At 45.0% G+C, this 17,335-nt stretch overlaps 1 protein-coding gene across 1 annotated transcript; it reads right to left on the bottom strand.

The window, feature by feature from the left end:
• Positions 1–5,171: 5,171 nt before the first annotated feature.
• On the bottom strand, positions 5,172–14,898 carry vbp1 (von Hippel-Lindau binding protein 1). Its single transcript, XM_080543919.1, has 6 exons — positions 14,797–14,898; positions 13,597–13,721; positions 12,240–12,306; positions 11,299–11,397; positions 6,716–6,854; positions 5,172–5,949 (listed from the first exon to the last, which is right to left on the bottom strand). Exons 1-6 carry the CDS (start codon positions 14,875–14,877, stop codon positions 5,873–5,875), a joined length of 588 nt encoding a protein of 195 aa, XP_080400045.1. The 5' UTR covers positions 14,878–14,898; the 3' UTR covers positions 5,172–5,872.
• Between the last annotated feature and the right edge of the window lie 2,437 nt (positions 14,899–17,335).

Here is a 17,335-nt window from a genome sequence, read left to right as displayed (position 1 = left end):
TGGGATCTGACGGGAATCTGGAGCCAGCCTGGTCTCCTTTAGGTCCTTCTTCCTCCTCTTACCCCCCCCACCCCCACCCCCTCTTGGTAGGATCTGAGGTAATCTGGAATGGATCGCCTGGTCTCCCTTAGGTCCTCCTTTACCTCCACCTTCATCCCTCCTGCCCCTCCTGGTGGTAGATGATCTGGACAGCCTGATCTCCTTTAGGTCCTCCTTCCTCCTCTTACCTCCTCTTACCCCCCAGTAGGATCTGAATTGATCTGGAATGGATTGCCTGGTCTCCTTTAGGTCCTCCTTCCTCCTCTACCTCCACCCTGATCCTGTAGGATCTGAAGTGATCGATTGATCGGTTGATTAATTGATGCAGTTTATCAGAAGATATGAATCGCCCCCACCCCCACACACACACCTTAAGGCGTCCTGTGCCATGTTGGTCTTCATCTGTACCCCCCCCCCCCCTCCCTCCACTCTCTTCACCTCTCCTCTCCTCTCTTCTCCTCTCCCCCAATATGCAATTCCATAACACCATAAACACAACCATAGTCATCACGGTACATTCCCTGAAAGCTGAGCTTATTTCATTCGGCTCGGTTTCATGACGAGAATGTTCATTCAAATTCTCCCTCTCCCCTAAATTGGGAACTCCTGTCTGCCCAGCACTTTCACCTCCCCCCCGTCCCCGTCCTTCTTTCTGGTTACCTCACATACCTACTGTCCCCAGCCTCCGGCACCGAACCACCATCCAATCCTCACTTTCCTCCTGAAAGCCCTGGAAGACTGTTTGAACAGAGACTGAATGTAAGCGAAGACTGTTTGACTCACTCTGCCATTGTTTGAGGCTGTAGAAGGTGGCCTGCCGGCCATTTTGGACCCACCTGAGGCATACACCACCTGTATAGAACCTGTTCCTGATAGCAGGAAGACTCTGCTGCACCCTGAGGGGTTCGACTGACTAACTAGAGAGAGGGACTATTTATTCTAGAACGGTTAAACAATGGTGGTGGTGGTGGCGGTGTCCGGAACCTTACAGAGGAAACCATGGCAACGGTGGAGACAGGAAGCAGGAAGAATGCAGTCTAGAAACACTACATTATCCATCACACACACAGACACACACACACACACACACACACACACACACACACACACAGACACACACACACACACAAACACACACACACACACACACACACACATACATACACACACATATGCATGCATACACGCACACACACAAGCACACACACACACACACACACACACACACACACACACAGGTGTCTACAGGACGGTGTCTACAGCTTCGCTGTAATGACAATACAACACACATGCATTCAATGTCAACACACATAGACATGAACATGTAGGGATAGTTTGTTTTGGAGTGAATGATTATTACCATCTTGTGTAAAGAACTGTAAAGTAATGTTTATGTTTGATGCACTATTGTACCTACAACTAGTCTACAACTATGATTTGGTACAATAGTCCAATAGCTAGGACAGGAAGGACATTTATAGTGGGAAAACCTCTTGCATTGTAACAAAACAACCTTTCTTCACATTTTTCCATTTCAATTTCTGTGATGTTCTTCAGCCACTGTTTAAGGCCAGTGTCTGAATGCTAAACGCTAGCTAGGCTACTGAACTGGTGTGAAAATATAATTCACTCTCTTCTCCCCTTTGACTAAAAAGACGAAAATAAGAGCTGTTACATCGAATCAGGTATTTATCTTGTATTAGGGAAAGCACTAGTCTATACCTGTGTTATTAATTGGGTATCTACAGATAATCTTGAACAGCTCGATGTTGAACTGTTATGCACTTGAGTTTATAATGTATTTTTTTGCATTACATTTCCGTACTTTCCTCTAGGTTAATTTCGTTGTATGAGAATAACACTGATCAGCAATCACTCTTCATTCACAGGGTACCTACTCATAGGTATTTTTCCAAAGAGAGTTTTTGTACATTTATGTGAATTAACCATTTAAAGAGGGAAATTTGAAGGTGTGTGTGTATGTGTGTGTATGCGTGTGTGTGTGCGTTTGTGTGTGCGTGCGTGCCCATGTGCATGAAGTAGTGTGTGAGCATGTGTATGTGTGTGTGTGTGTGAAATGTTTAATCTTAAGGGACCATGCCATGAGTCCAGGCCTTGACCAGGTATATCTGATTGTTTGTGAATTTCACTCCATTTCAATGATGACTGAGATTACAGTGGGCTCTTGGGACTTTCTCATTCTGGAATGGAATCTTGGAGTCAATGTATGTTCCACCCATAGAATTAGAATTTATCTGAATGAGATTCTAATTCCATGGTTCCACCTTCCATGCCCTCCATGGGGGTTGCCAGTTCAGTGGAAGAATTGCCCCTCTCTCCTTCTCTAACTCTTAACTCAACACAACGTAACAGTGGCTTCTCTGAACTCGTAACTCTAATGCTTCTAGCTCCAGCCAGCCCTCTGATACTGTAGGTTAGTAGGAGCTTTCACCAGTTGCTCATCCACCTATCAAACAAAAAACAGACCTGCTCAGTTGTACAGCACCCAGTTGGACCATCTCTGCTCTTCTACAGCATCTTGGCTCTTCCTCTCACCCTCCTTGGGACAGAGAACATTTGCAGTCGGGAGGAGATGCTTGACTCTCTTGACAGATGTTTGTCTCTGCTTCAACTCTTGGTTGCTCTTTTCATCTTTCATGTGCCTAGTCTCTACACTCTTCAACATGTTTTTTTTTCTTTTTTTCGAAAAGGGTTCTCAATTTGGCCCCCTAGGGGAACCCTTTGAAGAACCCTTTTGGGTTAGATGTAGAACCCTTTTGGGTTAGATGTCGACCCAGTTTGAGTTTCCACAGAACCGTTTTCACAGAAGGTTCTAAATGGAACCCAAAAGGGTTCTCCAAAGAGTTGTCTCAGAGTGTAGACTACCCTGGTCCTGGCCTCATAGATCCTAAAACAACAGGATAGGTCTTAGTAGGTAGCTGTGTTCATGGCATATGTAATGCTCATGAGTGAGTGTAGGAACAACGTCTGTACCAGACCCAGCCTCGTGATAGGTTAGCAATGGTTTCAACCAGGGGAGAGGCTGGTGAAGGTGGAAAATCGGAGGACGGGCTCATTGTAAATGCATGGAACGGAACGGGGAATGGTGTGTTCGATACGTCTCTCGTTCTGTTACAGCTACTAGAATTAGCCCGTCCTCTGATTTCTACCTCCACCAGCCTCCTCTGATTGAAACCATACTACTGCTTATACCTATCCTACACTCTCAGATCTCTGAAAGCCAACTTAGGCCAGTCCAGAGGGCAGACAGGAGGACATGGGTTTGTTGTGGACCAGGGGACAGAGAGGGGAACAGGGGTGTGTTGGGGACCAGAGGACAGAGAGGGGAACAGGGTTGTGTTGGGGACAGAGGGGACAGGGGTGTGTTGTGGACCAGGGGACGGAGAGGGGACAGGGGTGTGTTGTGGACAGGGAGGACAGGAATTTGTATTGGACCAGTGGACAGAGAGGACAGGGGTTTGGGGTGGACCAGGGGATGGAGAGGACAGGGGTTTGGGGTGGACTAGGGGACAGGGAGGACAGGTGTGTGTTGGGGACCAGGGGACAGGGAGGACAGGTGTGTGTTGGGGTGGTCCAGGGGACAGAGAGGACAGGGGTTTGGGGAGGACCAGTGCACAAAGGGGACAGGGGGTGAGGTGGACCAGGGGACAGAGGACAGGGGTTTGTTGTGGACCAGGCGCACCATTCTTCTTCACCAATCTCCAAATCTCACGGGAGCTATTACAGGTACATGAACTCTCTCCTTCTTCTTCTCTCAAACTCCTCGCTGTACAATGCCATGATGTAACTGTTCAACAATAGGTATGGGACTCTCTGTACCACTTATCTATCAAAACAACTGGAAATGTACTAAAAAATTAATAAAAATGTGACTGGTATAACACTTTGTTCTGCTCTGTGTGTGTGTGTGTGTGTGTCAAACATTGCAGTGTCAAGCATCTGGATTTTGGCATTGTCACCTTAGGAATTGTTGATTTGTTGCAGTGCTGGAGCCATCCACTAGGTGACAGCACCAGAGTAGAAAAGTTGAGTCAGTGAAGGAATACTATAACTGCCAAAATAGATAGGTGTCAGGACATAGGGACATCTATACTACCCGTTTCACACTACTGAGTTGAGCTGTATGCTACTGTGTTGCCCTGGTTAAGCACCCGCCATCGTTGCTGCAATTGTACTTGAAAGGAGGTTGTGAAAACAACATATCCCAGCCAGCATAGTAGGGGCTTTACACACTACAGAGCAGGCCCAAACCCAACTATGCTGGCTGGGATATGCTGTTTTCACAACCGCCTTTCAAGCACAATTGCAGCAACGATGGCGGGTGCTTCACCAGGCCTAGGGGATGGGGGCTGTTTCATGGCCTTCTAGGGTAAACTGTAAAATGCCCTGTGCTGTGCATAAACAACACCTTGACCTATTGGCACTTGTGTAGTTGTTAAATAACTGGCTTGGGGTAATTCAGCATTTAGTTCAAATCCTTGGTAAGTAAGTCTAGCAGAATTCTTTCAGATCAAGAGTGCTCGAGGGGTAAGGAATGCTTCTGGATGTGACGAGATTTACAAGCGCCCACGGGGGTATTCCACCAACGTCACTAAAGGACAATCCAGGCTTATTTTGATAAACCCTGCAAGATTTATTTTTTAAATCCAGCCTTATTTTGACAAGTCTCACGAAACATCAAAACATCAAAACAAGCCTGGATTTTCCTTTAGTGGCGTCGATGGAACATCCCCCTGGTTTCAGTGTATGTATGTATGTGTCACATGACCCTCATTTAATCCTATTAAACTTGTTTTAGAACATTCTGTAACACCAACAGGGTTATCCCTTTATGAGTGGCCTACTAATTCACCCTAAAAGCTATATTTTCAGTGTCACCAAGCTGTCCCATTAATTTAGAGATTGAAGCCAATGTTTTAGAAATGAGGAACACATGTATTTGATACTACTCCTCTCTGTTCCATATATTACAATGTCCAGCCAGTCCTGATTTCTACCTCCACCAGCCTCAACTGACACCAATACATATACATGGAACCTGAAAATCTACTCATTTTAACTCGCTAACAAAAACAGACACAGACAGCCATTTCAAGTTTGTCTCTCCCCGAAATTATTTTTCTTTTTTTTCTCATTCAGTGTTTTAATGGATACAATGAGACAAATAAATTACAACGAGGGACAGAGAGGTAAACAGACTGGAGAGGAAGAAAGCCATAGACAGAGGAGTGGAGAGAAAGAGAGGGAGTGAAGGGGTTGGAAGAAAGACAACTCAGAACCACAAGAGGATAGAACAGTCTGGAGTAGGCCTTTGTGGACATCACCCGTTGTCATACAGGAGCATTTCATCACAGGAAGATGTCCGCTTGGGCTGATGACACCTTCCTCCTCCTCTTCCTCCGGTGTAGTTCGTGATCAGCGAGGATGAGTTGAACCGGACGTGTTACGAGGGCAGACATGGGTCCCAAAACCATACCAGCATACAGTCATGTCAATGCAGTAGGGAAAAATAAGCGACTCGACAGGCAAAACAAAAACAGTAGAGGAGGTGGAGGAGGCGGCGGAGGAAGACGACATTGAAACCTAAAGAATAGCAGGCGACCGCAAAGATATGAACTCAACCATAAAAAGAATACAAAAAAACTGCCTTATAACTTTTGTTTTGTTTTCTTTTACTTGAAAAAATACTTTAAAAAGTAACAAATCAACAGATAACGGTAGTATAGGCGTGGACATACACATGGGGGGGGGGGGGGGGTTACTAAAGGGCAGATCGTATTGGGGGGGGGGAGGGGGCCCAGGCGTCCCCCTCTTAAGACTTCTCAGCAGATTTGAGCAGGTTGTCTTTGCTCCTTCTCTTCACGTCCCAGTTGTAGACTCGCGCCATGTCTGAGAGGGGCAATGGGTTAAGGGACATATCCTCTGTTCCAACAACAACAGTTGGAGAAAGTAGAAGTCGGGGGACGGGCTCATTGTAATGTATGCAATGAGACCCCAGCTTCTTCTGGTATGAACCAATAGGCTTTTAAGAGTAAAGCCTATTGGTTTAGTAAGACAGGTCTGTCAGTGCTGGACTGCTCTCGGGTGTCACCGGTCGTTGCATATGTAGCCATGACAACTGTCAATCACCTGTCAGTGTTTCCCATTAATTACGTAGACTGTGGCAGCCCACAGTCAAGACCGAGGTCCGCCCACCAGTCTCACAAAATCCTGTGGGAAACATATGACGCTTCTCATGTCTACAAGGCAGAACTTTGCACTTACTCTGAGTATGTCTATGGAGGGCAACACATTACATTTTAAACATTTAGCAAACCACTTACAATTAGAGATTACAGGGACGGTCTCCCTCGAGTAACTCAGGGTCTTACTCAAGGGCACACTAGTGATGGTGTTCCCAGGTGGGATTTCATTTCAACTCATGACCTTCTGATCACCAGTCCAACTCACTATCCACTAGGCCACCACTACCACCGCTACACACACAATAGTCTGCACACCTCAACCATGCATACAGCACCCATCGATCCCCAGAGTATAAATACATAAGTATACCAGGACAGTATACTGTATAAAACTCCATAAGACTGATTCTGTTCCAGGCTCCAATACCAGGGTCACCCATAGTCCCTGGGTTTATTTGGCGGAAGGATACTGACTTCGGTGGTGGTGAACTGGTCTCGGAGGAAGTCCAGATCGTCTTCCAGGGAGTCCAGGTTGCGTGATGCGGTGGACAGGTTCTTCTCCAGGAGAGCCTGGGCTTCATCAATGTCATACTCCAGCATTACATTAGCCTAGGGACGGGGGGAGGGAAGGATGGGAGAGGGGAAGGTAGAGAGACAGAAAGGGAGGGATGGGAGAGGGGAAGGTAGAGAGGCAGAAAGGGAGGGAAGGCGGGAGGGATGGGAGAGGGGAAGGTAGAGAGGCAGAAAGGGAGGGAAGGATGGAGGGTAGCGGTGGGGGGGAAGCAGAAAGGGGACAGGGGGAGGGGAAAAGAATGATAAGTGTCAGAGTGACTAAAGCCCCTTTCACACATACGAGCCTTCCCAGTAGATATCATGCAATTTCCAGGGTCGGCACATGTCTGAATGGGACTGACCAGGGAAATACGCTCTGGCAATTACCCTGGTCGAGACCACGTATAATTCCATGGAAAGTACCGTGCCGCGGTATGTCTGAACGGAAGCCTGAACATTGCCTGGTCAGTCTCCTTTCACAGTTGTCCTGCATCGCGCAACCAGCAGGGCAGAGCACATAAGAACTGCCCCAGACTCCGAATATCGCTACTGCTAAATATAATTCCACAACTGGACACTACTTAATTCTCAATCATAGTGGAGGTATGATAAGGGACAGGTGGAAGTGCATGGTTAGCCTCAGCCCTTAGTTTCAATGGAAAACAGTAAATGGAATATAGTGTTAACAAATTTAGCCAAGGACTGTTTCTCTAATAACCAGCCTGTCTTCAAATGCATCTACAAGGCTAACCCTTGTGTTCTTCCACCTTGGCTGGCCGCCTGCCCCCGCCTTCTCCACGAGGATGCAGCAGTGGCGCTATTCAGTCACAGCTTTTCACTGTCCTGGCGCCCCGGTGGTGGAACAAGCTTCCCACTGCTGTCAGGGCTGCAGAGTCACTACCTATCTGCTGTCAGGGCTGCAGAGTCTCTACCTGTCTTCTGTCAGGACTGCAGAGTCACTACCAGTCTTCTGTCAGGACTGCAGAGTCACTACCTATCTGCTGTCAGGACTGTAGAGTCACTACCTATCTGCTGTCAGGGCTGCAGAGTCTCTACCTATCTGCTGTCAGGGCTGCAGAGTCTCTACCTATCTGCTGTCAGGGCTGCAGAGTCACTACCTATCTGCTGTCAGGGCTGCAGAGTCTCTACCTATCTGCTGTCAGGGCTGCAGAGTCACTACCTATCTGCTGTCAGGGCTGCAGAGTCTCTACCTATCTGCTGTCAGGGCTGCAGAGTCTCTACCTATCTGCTGTCAGGGCTGCAGAGTCACTACCTATCTGCTGTCAGGGCTGCAGAGTCTCTACCTATCTGCTGTCAGGGCTGCAGAGTCTCTACCTATCTGCTGTCAGGGCTGCAGAGTCACTACCTATCTGCTGTCAGGGCTGCAGAGTCACTACCTATCTGCTGTCAGGGCTGCAGAGTCTCTACCTGTCTTCTGTCAGGACTGCAGAGTCACTACCAGTCTTCTGTCAGGACTGCAGAGTCACTACCTATCTGCTGTCAGGACTGTAGAGTCACTACCTATCTGCTGTCAGGGCTGCAGAGTCTCTACCTATCTGCTGTAGGGATGGGACGATTATCGTGTTTATCGTTAATCGCGATAAAAACACCCGCGATAACTTTATCGTGGAGAATTTTAATTAGTTGAATAATCGTCATAATCGTTTTTTTTTTTTTTTTTTTTTTTCTTTAAATTATTTTTAAATGACTGGACTTTTTAAATAGGCACTACATTTTATAAACACTGCTTTGTCTGACTGGTGGTCCCCAGCTGATGACCCAGTTAGGCCCACATAGGTGTTCAGTGAGGTGTCACAGCACACCTGTTCTAAAGGCACTGTTGGAGGTGCGTCAGGCAGCAATGCCCAGCAGGAGTACCATCACCTGTATCATGATTTGATCTGTCTGTTTTTATTGTATGTATTAATGTATGTGACCTATGTGTTTTTTTGTTGTTGTTGTTAATATTTTTATTGAGTTTCACAGAGACATGTACACAACAGGACATAACAACAACAACTAGTATCCGTGGGGGAGGTTATTGTCCCATTAATAGTAGAAGTTAACTAGTTTTGCACTTTGTTATGCACTACATTGTCCATAAACAATAACAGAACATTTTCTTTCTCTTTTTTTTTACAAACAAAAAACAAAGACAAACAAAACAAAACAAAAAAACAGGGGGGGAGGAGGCCATGTCACATATCAGAAATAAACAGAAAAGAAAATGACAACAAATGCCATAATATATGGGGGGATCACCCCCATCCTCCGTCCTCCATGGACAGCATCCATGTCTTACAGTCCTAAACACAGCGGCAGCACAACACCAGCACAGTAAATAATATTGTGACCCATACATTGTTCTGTTACACATTAGTCTTGTGTACTTTCTTGAGTGTAATCCACCAAACCTTTCATTACAATGGCAGCCAGTCTGGTACCAATATAATCTAATAACGGAGACCAAATCTTATAGAATGTCTTTATCTTACACTTATGTCAGATATTCCATAGGAATCATATCAAAAATTACCTTGTGCCATCCAGCTATTGTAGGCGGTTTGCAGTCTATCCATTTCAGCAATATATTTTTCCTTGCACAAAAAGTGAGGATACACAGAAGTCTTTTGGAATGCATACTTTTAAGTTGTTTGTCTGGCAACCCAAACAATAGACACATGGGGTCCTTATCCAATGTAACATCTAGAATTAGATGAATTTTATCCACTATACCTTTCCAGTAATCATCTATATATCTACAAGTCCAAACACAATGAACAAAGCTCCCAACCTCGGTAATACACTTTGTACACATTTCCGATTTGTTATGATCCATTTTATGTCTAAGTTGGGGAGTAATCTGCAAACGTTGTAGTAGTCTAAATTGCGTTTCCTTCGTCCTATTACAGATTGAGATGTCGTTTGCCGATTGCCATATTAGTGACCAAGTTGCTGCATCAGTATTAATGTTCAGGTCATTATTCCAGTCTTTGGGCGTAAATGCAGGTTTGCCTTTATCATATTTCGAAAGTGCTCTATACCCAAGCCCCAGAATGCCTCTCGTCTTTCCAGCAGAGACTATCTCCTCCAGCGGAGAGGGTTGGTGACAGAGGCCAGTGTCTTTTTGGCTATTTAAAAAACTTCGTATCTGAAGGTATCTGAAAAACTCATTTCGTGGTAGGTCATATTTCTTACATAATTGGTCAAATGAAAGTAGTATTTCCGTATCATATAAATGTCCGATAGTAACCATCCCTTTGCTGTCCCACCGCTTGAAACCCCTATCCGTGGCACCAGGGGAGAAGTCTATGTTGCCCCAAACTGGCGAGAGGGAGGATGTAATAATCGTATGTTATAAATAAATAGTAATATAATTGAGATTTCTCACATGAGCCGCGCGCGAATATCCTCACAGAAATTTGTCTCGCGCGATTGTTCAGCCTGCATGGGTAACGTGACTGTCAAGTCAGCCTTGTCAGTCAGTCACTAACGTATGCTAGCCTTCTCACCATGGCTGCATCGGCCCCGTGTCCATTGCCTCACCTTTCCAGGGTTGCACGCAGGCTTCTATGCATACCTGCAACTAGTGTTCCTTCAGAGAGAGTGTTTAGTGCCAGTGGGCACATACTCACACCTCTCCGAGCACAGCTAAAGGCAGAAAAAGTGAACATTTTGTTGACATTTTTGCACTTTAACCTATCTTGAAGCTTTCAAGTCTCTAAGCCACAAGGCTAGCACTCAGTTTGATGACAGAAAAGTGTCAGTGTTCAAGTTTTGTTTGACAGTATTTTTTTCCTTTATTTATGCAGTGATACCTTATAATTTATCATTACCTTATTTAAGATTTTATTAAAGATTTTTATTTTTGTCAAGATGTTTTTAAAATGATGTTAATGTTATTAACATGATTCAATAAAAATACAACAACATCTAAGTTAAAGTGATTACAGTGTGTTTTATTGGCATTCTAAAAAAAAGTTTTTTTTTTTTTTTTTTTTTTAAATTCTCGCGATAATATCGTGGATCGCGATTATTTTGCCCACGATAATCGTGACATGACATTTTCTAATCGTCCCACCCCTAATCTGCTGTCAGGGCTGCAGAGTCTCTACCTATCTGCTGTCAGGGCTGCAGAGTCACTACCTATCTGCTGTCAGGGCTGCAGAGTCTCTACCTATCTGCTGTCAGGGCTGCAGAGTCACTACCTATCTGCTGTCAGGGCTGCAGAGTCACTACCTATCTTCCTCTGTAGACTGAAGACCCATCTCTCTGTCCCTCCTAAAGACCTCATCATCCCCACAGTTCCTCTACTGTTAATACAATTTTTTTTAAAAAGCATTGTGACTGCAAATGGCCCTTGGTCCTAGCATAGATTTGTTTTTCTTATGATGACTCGCTTACTTTAGACAAATGTACTTGTTGCAAGTCGCTTTGGATGAAGGTGCCTGTGCTAAATGTCAAAAATGTGAAATGTAAATGTAACCCAGGAAGTACTCACCCCTAGCCATAGACAGACTTTGTCGGTGGGCGGGACCGATGCTTTGCAGTAAACGTTATCTGCCAATAGGAAGTGAGTCTGCATGGGGTCTGTGGTCTCCTGGGGAGAGAGGACATGGACACAGGGGATGAATCGAAACTACTCTTAGTGCATAAGTCGCCAACCAACAGTGGAGGCTGGTGGAGGTAGAAATCGGAGAACATTGTGATGCACGGAACAGAATTCATTACAATGGCCTCTGATTTCAACCTCCACCGGCCTCCCCTGCCAATCACCCACAATCCTGGGCAGAGTCACAGGGTACACAGGCAAGCATTAGCATACCTGATTCAACACCTAGCTAAATTGGGTATGTCAGTGCACGGCTGGAACTGAAGTGCCCACCCTGTAACTCTGAAGGGCGGGGCAAGGGAAAGCTTTAGCACAGGTGTGGCCAAAGAGTTACCTTCATGCAGGTTTTCACTCCAACCCTAAAGCCCAGTTCAGACCTAGGATTCGCAACGCGACGGGTCATTTTTAAAACGTCACAGAGAAAAACGTAGCAACCACTTGCAACCGACGTTCTAAAACTGGGTAGTTCAAACCAAAACACCTACGATGTCGGTTGCCGAGTTTTTCTCTGCAACGTTTTAAAACTGACCCGTCGTGTTGTGTATCCTAGATCTGAACTGGGCTTGAGACAACTGATTCTACACATAAGCTACTCATTAAGACCGTGCCAAGCTGATAAGGTGCCCTGGGGAGGGAGGGGGGTTAAAACCTGGAGGACGGTGCCTCTCCAGGAAGGTTGGGCACAGTTTATTCTGTTTTCCTCAAAACGTGAAAATATGACTTATGCACTACTTATGTGTAGTCCAATCAAACTAGAGTGCTGGGGAAGGAACTATGAATAATGATGGTGGCTAAGCAATTCAGGGAGGGGTGAAAAGGAGATTGTTTACCTTTTTCTTCTGCATGTGTCTTAGGATCTCTAATGTCTGCTTGATCTGTGGAATCTGGCTTTTCAACCTAAGGACCAAGAGAAGAAACAAGAGGGTCAACCAGACAGGCAATCACACTAGGCAGCACCATGAGGAGAAGCAAGAGGCTCAACCTGAGGACCAATAGAAACAAGAGGGTCAATCAGACTAGGCAGCACAATCTATATTTCAACCTAAGGACCAAGAGGCGACAAGAGAGTCAACCAGACAGTCAAACAATCATTTAAACATGATTCAAACAACTAATCATTCTTCTTGATGGAAGACTAGTTGATAGTGTTACCAGATAGTGTTTCCCATTAATAACCCATAATGAGCAGATTTTCTGCCTGCCGCAATAAGGGAAAGGAAAGGGGATCCAAAGTTTGTCATTGCACAGTGTACGAACGAAATGCATTGATGGGTTAGGGTTCTAGGCAATCTAGGCAATGGGTCACAGCCATTGAAGGCGACTCCGGGTTCAGTGTCTTGCTCAGGCACGTGGCCTGCCAGGGATTCGAACCTAAGACGCCGGCTCTACCGGTTGAGCCACAGCCGCCCCTAATAACATTGTACAACTCCTCCTCCGGCTGACTCGATCTGCGTGCGTCTGAATCAGGCTGGAGGATGTTAAACCTCACTTACTGTATATATGGTCCCAAATGTCTAGTGGTATATCTTTATTTTGTTTATTTTATTTTAGCCTATTCGACAAGTGTCACGTTTTACTGTTGTTGATTTTGTGGTCTGAGCTGCTGTAACGCCTTGTGTTGTGTAGCCATACCTCTAAATCACGTTGTGATGGCTGTAGGCTATTGTATTGTTATTGAGTTGATGCTAGCTTGCATCATTGACGAAAAAACTGAGTTCTGTTTTGCCAGATATGTGCACAATACACAGCATCTAGTCTTTGAAGGCATGTGGCGAGGTGTCACTCATTTCCAACGGGTTTCCACCCCTTTATTACTACTTTCTGCAAAGGATTACCCCTCCTCTCAACGAGGCTAAGGTATTCCTCACCTTTACAGGTTACAGCCCTTCACTAACATACCACCTTCCATACCACCACTGCTGTCAGACTGGACCACAGTCAGCTGAACCAGGAGTGGAAGAAAAGTCCACACAGAAGAAAAAAGAAAAAAAAACTAAAGGTGCATTCAAGTGCTCCTCTGAATCTCTAAGCTTCCCACCACGATTTAGCATAGTCGAGCTCCCTTATGGCTAATTCTGAGATAGCTCAGAGTGGTAACAAATGTCCATGTTTCCCCATTTCCAATGAGCAATTGAATGCAGCATAACCCCTGACAATAAGGCTGCCTAGTTACAGTAGATCTATTACCGTTGTTTCTTCTGGGCCAGGTTGAGCTCCATGTACTTGTATTTCTGGTACTGCTCATCCAGCTTCCTCAGCACAGCGTCTGCTGTGTCATTGCCCGGCTGCTTCATGAACGAGTCCACATCCTCCTGAAACACCCAAGGAAGAAGAGATCTGTATGATTCACAGTTCTGTCGTTTTCAGAACATACAAGTTTAGTGCACAACACACAGGCCTAGATTTCACCAGACATTGAACGTCACTACATTTGAGCGTTAACATGACAATATGTTGTCTGATGGCATGGTAAGTGACAGGCCTTCTATAGGAAACATGTTCATGAGCTGTCTGTGCTTCTCAGATGCTGCTGTGTAGGCCTACATGGTTGTAAATCATTTTGGGGTCTATCAAAATTCAGTAAGGTGTGGCTGTGTCCAGTGCTAGAATGATAGTGTTTGATAGCTAGTAATTAAAATAAAAACAATAGCTCAGTACTAGTGACACTCTCTCTCACTGACTCCCAACAGCTCTGCCTTGTAAAACTGTGTTGTTGGCTTAGCTTACTCAAATTCATGTTGGGCTAATTCTCGGGTTGCTTTCTTTCGCAGCTAATCTGGCGACTAACAGTCCTAACGCGAGGGACTTCTAGGGGCGTCCAAAGATGGACTTCTGAACGGGTATTGCCTTCAACAAAAAGCGCCAACCCCCGGCACGGAGCTGAACATGACCAGGGCTGCTAGGCTCCTTCTGTAACACTGTAACCTGTCTGTCTCCTTACATGGATACGGAGAGTCACAGAGGCTGCGTTTGGTAAATTCGCTCAGAGCGCCGGGGCGCACACTGGCTTCAACGTTATGAAGGGGACCAAGTCATTTGATTGGACGAGAGGCATTCCACGAGTGCTGATCGGATTTCCAGAGCGTGTTTACGAACGCACCCTCGGTAACTAGCCTGGGAGATAACTAGCTACACTGCGGTCTCTGCCGTCTGCCTTAGCTCGCTAGCTTAGCATAGGTTAGCCCCACTAAGGTCTCTGCCGTCTGCCTTAGCTCGCTAGCTTAGCATAGGTTAGCCCCACTGCGGTCTCTGGGATAGCAAGATAGCTTAGCAGTAGTCGCATCCCGTGACAGAGGCTCCCCGGCGGTGGGACATGCCTTCGACAGTCTTATTCCACAAGTCGGGCGATTTGGCATCATTTATATTGTTGCACATTTTTTTACGCACCACAAATATGGCCTCGGGGATTCCGAGATGTTTCTTCTTGGTCGCCAGTGCGGCATTGCTGTCGTCTGTGGTCGTCGCCATGTTGGAAAGAATCCACTTCTGCCTTCCTGACGTACAAGTTGGGGCGTGACACACACGGTTCGTAAATACGCCGTGGAAAGCTGATCAGCACTCATGAAATGTCTCTCGTCCAATCAAAATACCTGGCCGCTTTATGACGTTGAACCCAGTGTTCGCTCCGGCGCTCTCAGAGCGAATTTACGAACGCACGCACCCACAGACACACCGGACGAGTTGAATTCAACCTCAAGACACTTTTCCTTTCCTTGATTCCTCCCTCCTCTGTCCTTCCTTACCTCCTTGTCATAACGCATTTCCTCCGCTCGCGCCTTCTCAATCTCAATGGGGTTTTGAGAAAGAGGCAAAAGGAGAGAGGACAGGACGCGATGAATTCCCTGAAAAGACCCTTGAGAGTTACACCTGTTTTCCTAATTCAGTAATATTAATGCTATTTCTGAGGTTTGGACCCTTAACAAGTTAAACAAAATAGCATCCATGTTGTGTGTGTTTGTTTTCTTATTTACCTTTAAACAGATGTGGTACACATGACATATGGACAGCAGCACATGTGGGTTTAAAGGCCACATGGGATAGAGAAGTTACAGATTGCACCTTTACTGAGTACCACCCAGGTGTCTGTTAGCGCCCCCTCTGAGGGGAGCCTGTAACTACACCAACACATGGGCCATGTTGAGGAAGGAGATGTTTCTTCAAGTCTGTTGCTTCACATAGAGAGCGTGTCTTGGGTTTGTCCATCAGCCTCAACATTCAAATGCATCATGTCAACTCATCACAATACAGTGTTACAGACACCAGTCCTTGGTCAGTGTTAAGCAATAAGCAACGATAGGTGGTACTTTATCCTGAATAAAGTCACAGTGGAGGGCCGCAAACCCATCAGCTGTGACTTTAATTACCTTAAACCACAGACTCAAGAGCCTTATTGCATTTATACAATGGTGGTTACAAACCAAAACAAAGAATTGTGACAAGAAAATAATTCCTTAAGCATTCATTTTGTGAACGATTGTGGTAGAGTCTGCCCTGTGCTCAGAAATATATAGTTTCTTACGACCACTGTTGTCAGGTAACGTGACAAACAAATCTTCAGAATTCGATTTGTAATTCGATTCGCACAGATATTACCATAATGTATGTTATAGGCCTACGGGTAAAACATGTCATAGCTGTTACTTTATCAGGGAAAAAAGCATGGCTTTGAACACCTCTAGGCCAATCAGAATGCTTGTTCTGATAAAAAACCGTTGCATAAAGGCAATTATACAACAGTTAGTTCCGACCAAGTAATTTGATTGGACAAGAGGCATTGCAATTCAAACATTTATTTATTGTTTATTTGGAAGGGACAATATACATCAAAGAATGCACCAGAATTAGCCAAGAAGGCTAGTTTTCATCCGTAGTCCCTGAACAGCTTAAAAGGAAAGACAGGCATTGGACATTACATTACACTGCATTACACATGGTTAGCACAAGCATCAGCAATAAAAAACAATATACAGTTAATAAAAGGCATCAGCATAAAAACATCAGCATAGAAACAATAAAGACATCGGCACAACAGAGAGATAAATACGATCCATTGCTAGTGTAATTAGTGACTGTATTGCTGATTACTAATGAGCCATGATTTCAAGTGGTTGGAAAATGATCTGTAGTGGTTAATTTTCTTATGTTTTCAGGTAGTTTATCATGAGATGCTTTGATTCAGAATGCAGTCTGACTGAATGTACTCGTTCTGAATGGGATGGAGCAGTCTCCTCTCACAGTAGCTCTGGTGATACGAGTTGACTGTGGCAGTGGTGTAATGAAGGCACAGAGTGGAGGGGATGCAAGGTTGTGTAGAATTTTTAAATGCTAAACAGAGATTAGCAAATGTAATGATATTTTCCCAACTCAAGAGGTTGTGTTTCCTTAGAATACAGCAGTGATGGTGTCTAATAAGCTTCCTGTCCAATGTTTTTATTGACTGTTTATAAAGTGATTCAATGGGCTTCAGTGTGGATGAACTAGCTTGACCCCAGCTTGTTATACAGTATGTTATGCGAGATATAATCATTGCATTCATGAACATTTTTGCAGCACAATTAGACATACAGATTCTGGTGTATCTGAAGTTTGCAAGATTGCATTTAAATATCTTAATAACATCTTGACATGAGGCTTAAATGACAGATTTGAATCAAGCGTTATCCCAAGATATTTTAATTCATTGACCAGTGTGATTTTCTCACCAGAGACGAGTATATCAGGATCAGGTATGTTATTGTCTGACCTTTTACTGAGATACATGCCAACTGTTTTGGAGACGTTTAATTGTAGGCAGGCACGTTTCAACCATATGGCAACTCGGGCCATTGCATCATGCAATGATGCAAACATGGCTCTATGACTAACTAAGAATGTTTATTCCTTGTCAACACAGTACTGAGCATCATGATCAACTGACTTCTATCAT

Source organism: Nansenia antarctica, assembly GCF_963989245.1.
Source record: "Nansenia antarctica genome assembly, chromosome: 13".
NCBI lineage: Eukaryota > Metazoa > Chordata > Actinopteri > Argentiniformes > Microstomatidae > Nansenia > Nansenia antarctica.
Note: the sequence above shows the minus strand (reverse complement) of the source record. Positions and strands in the feature narration are given on the sequence as shown.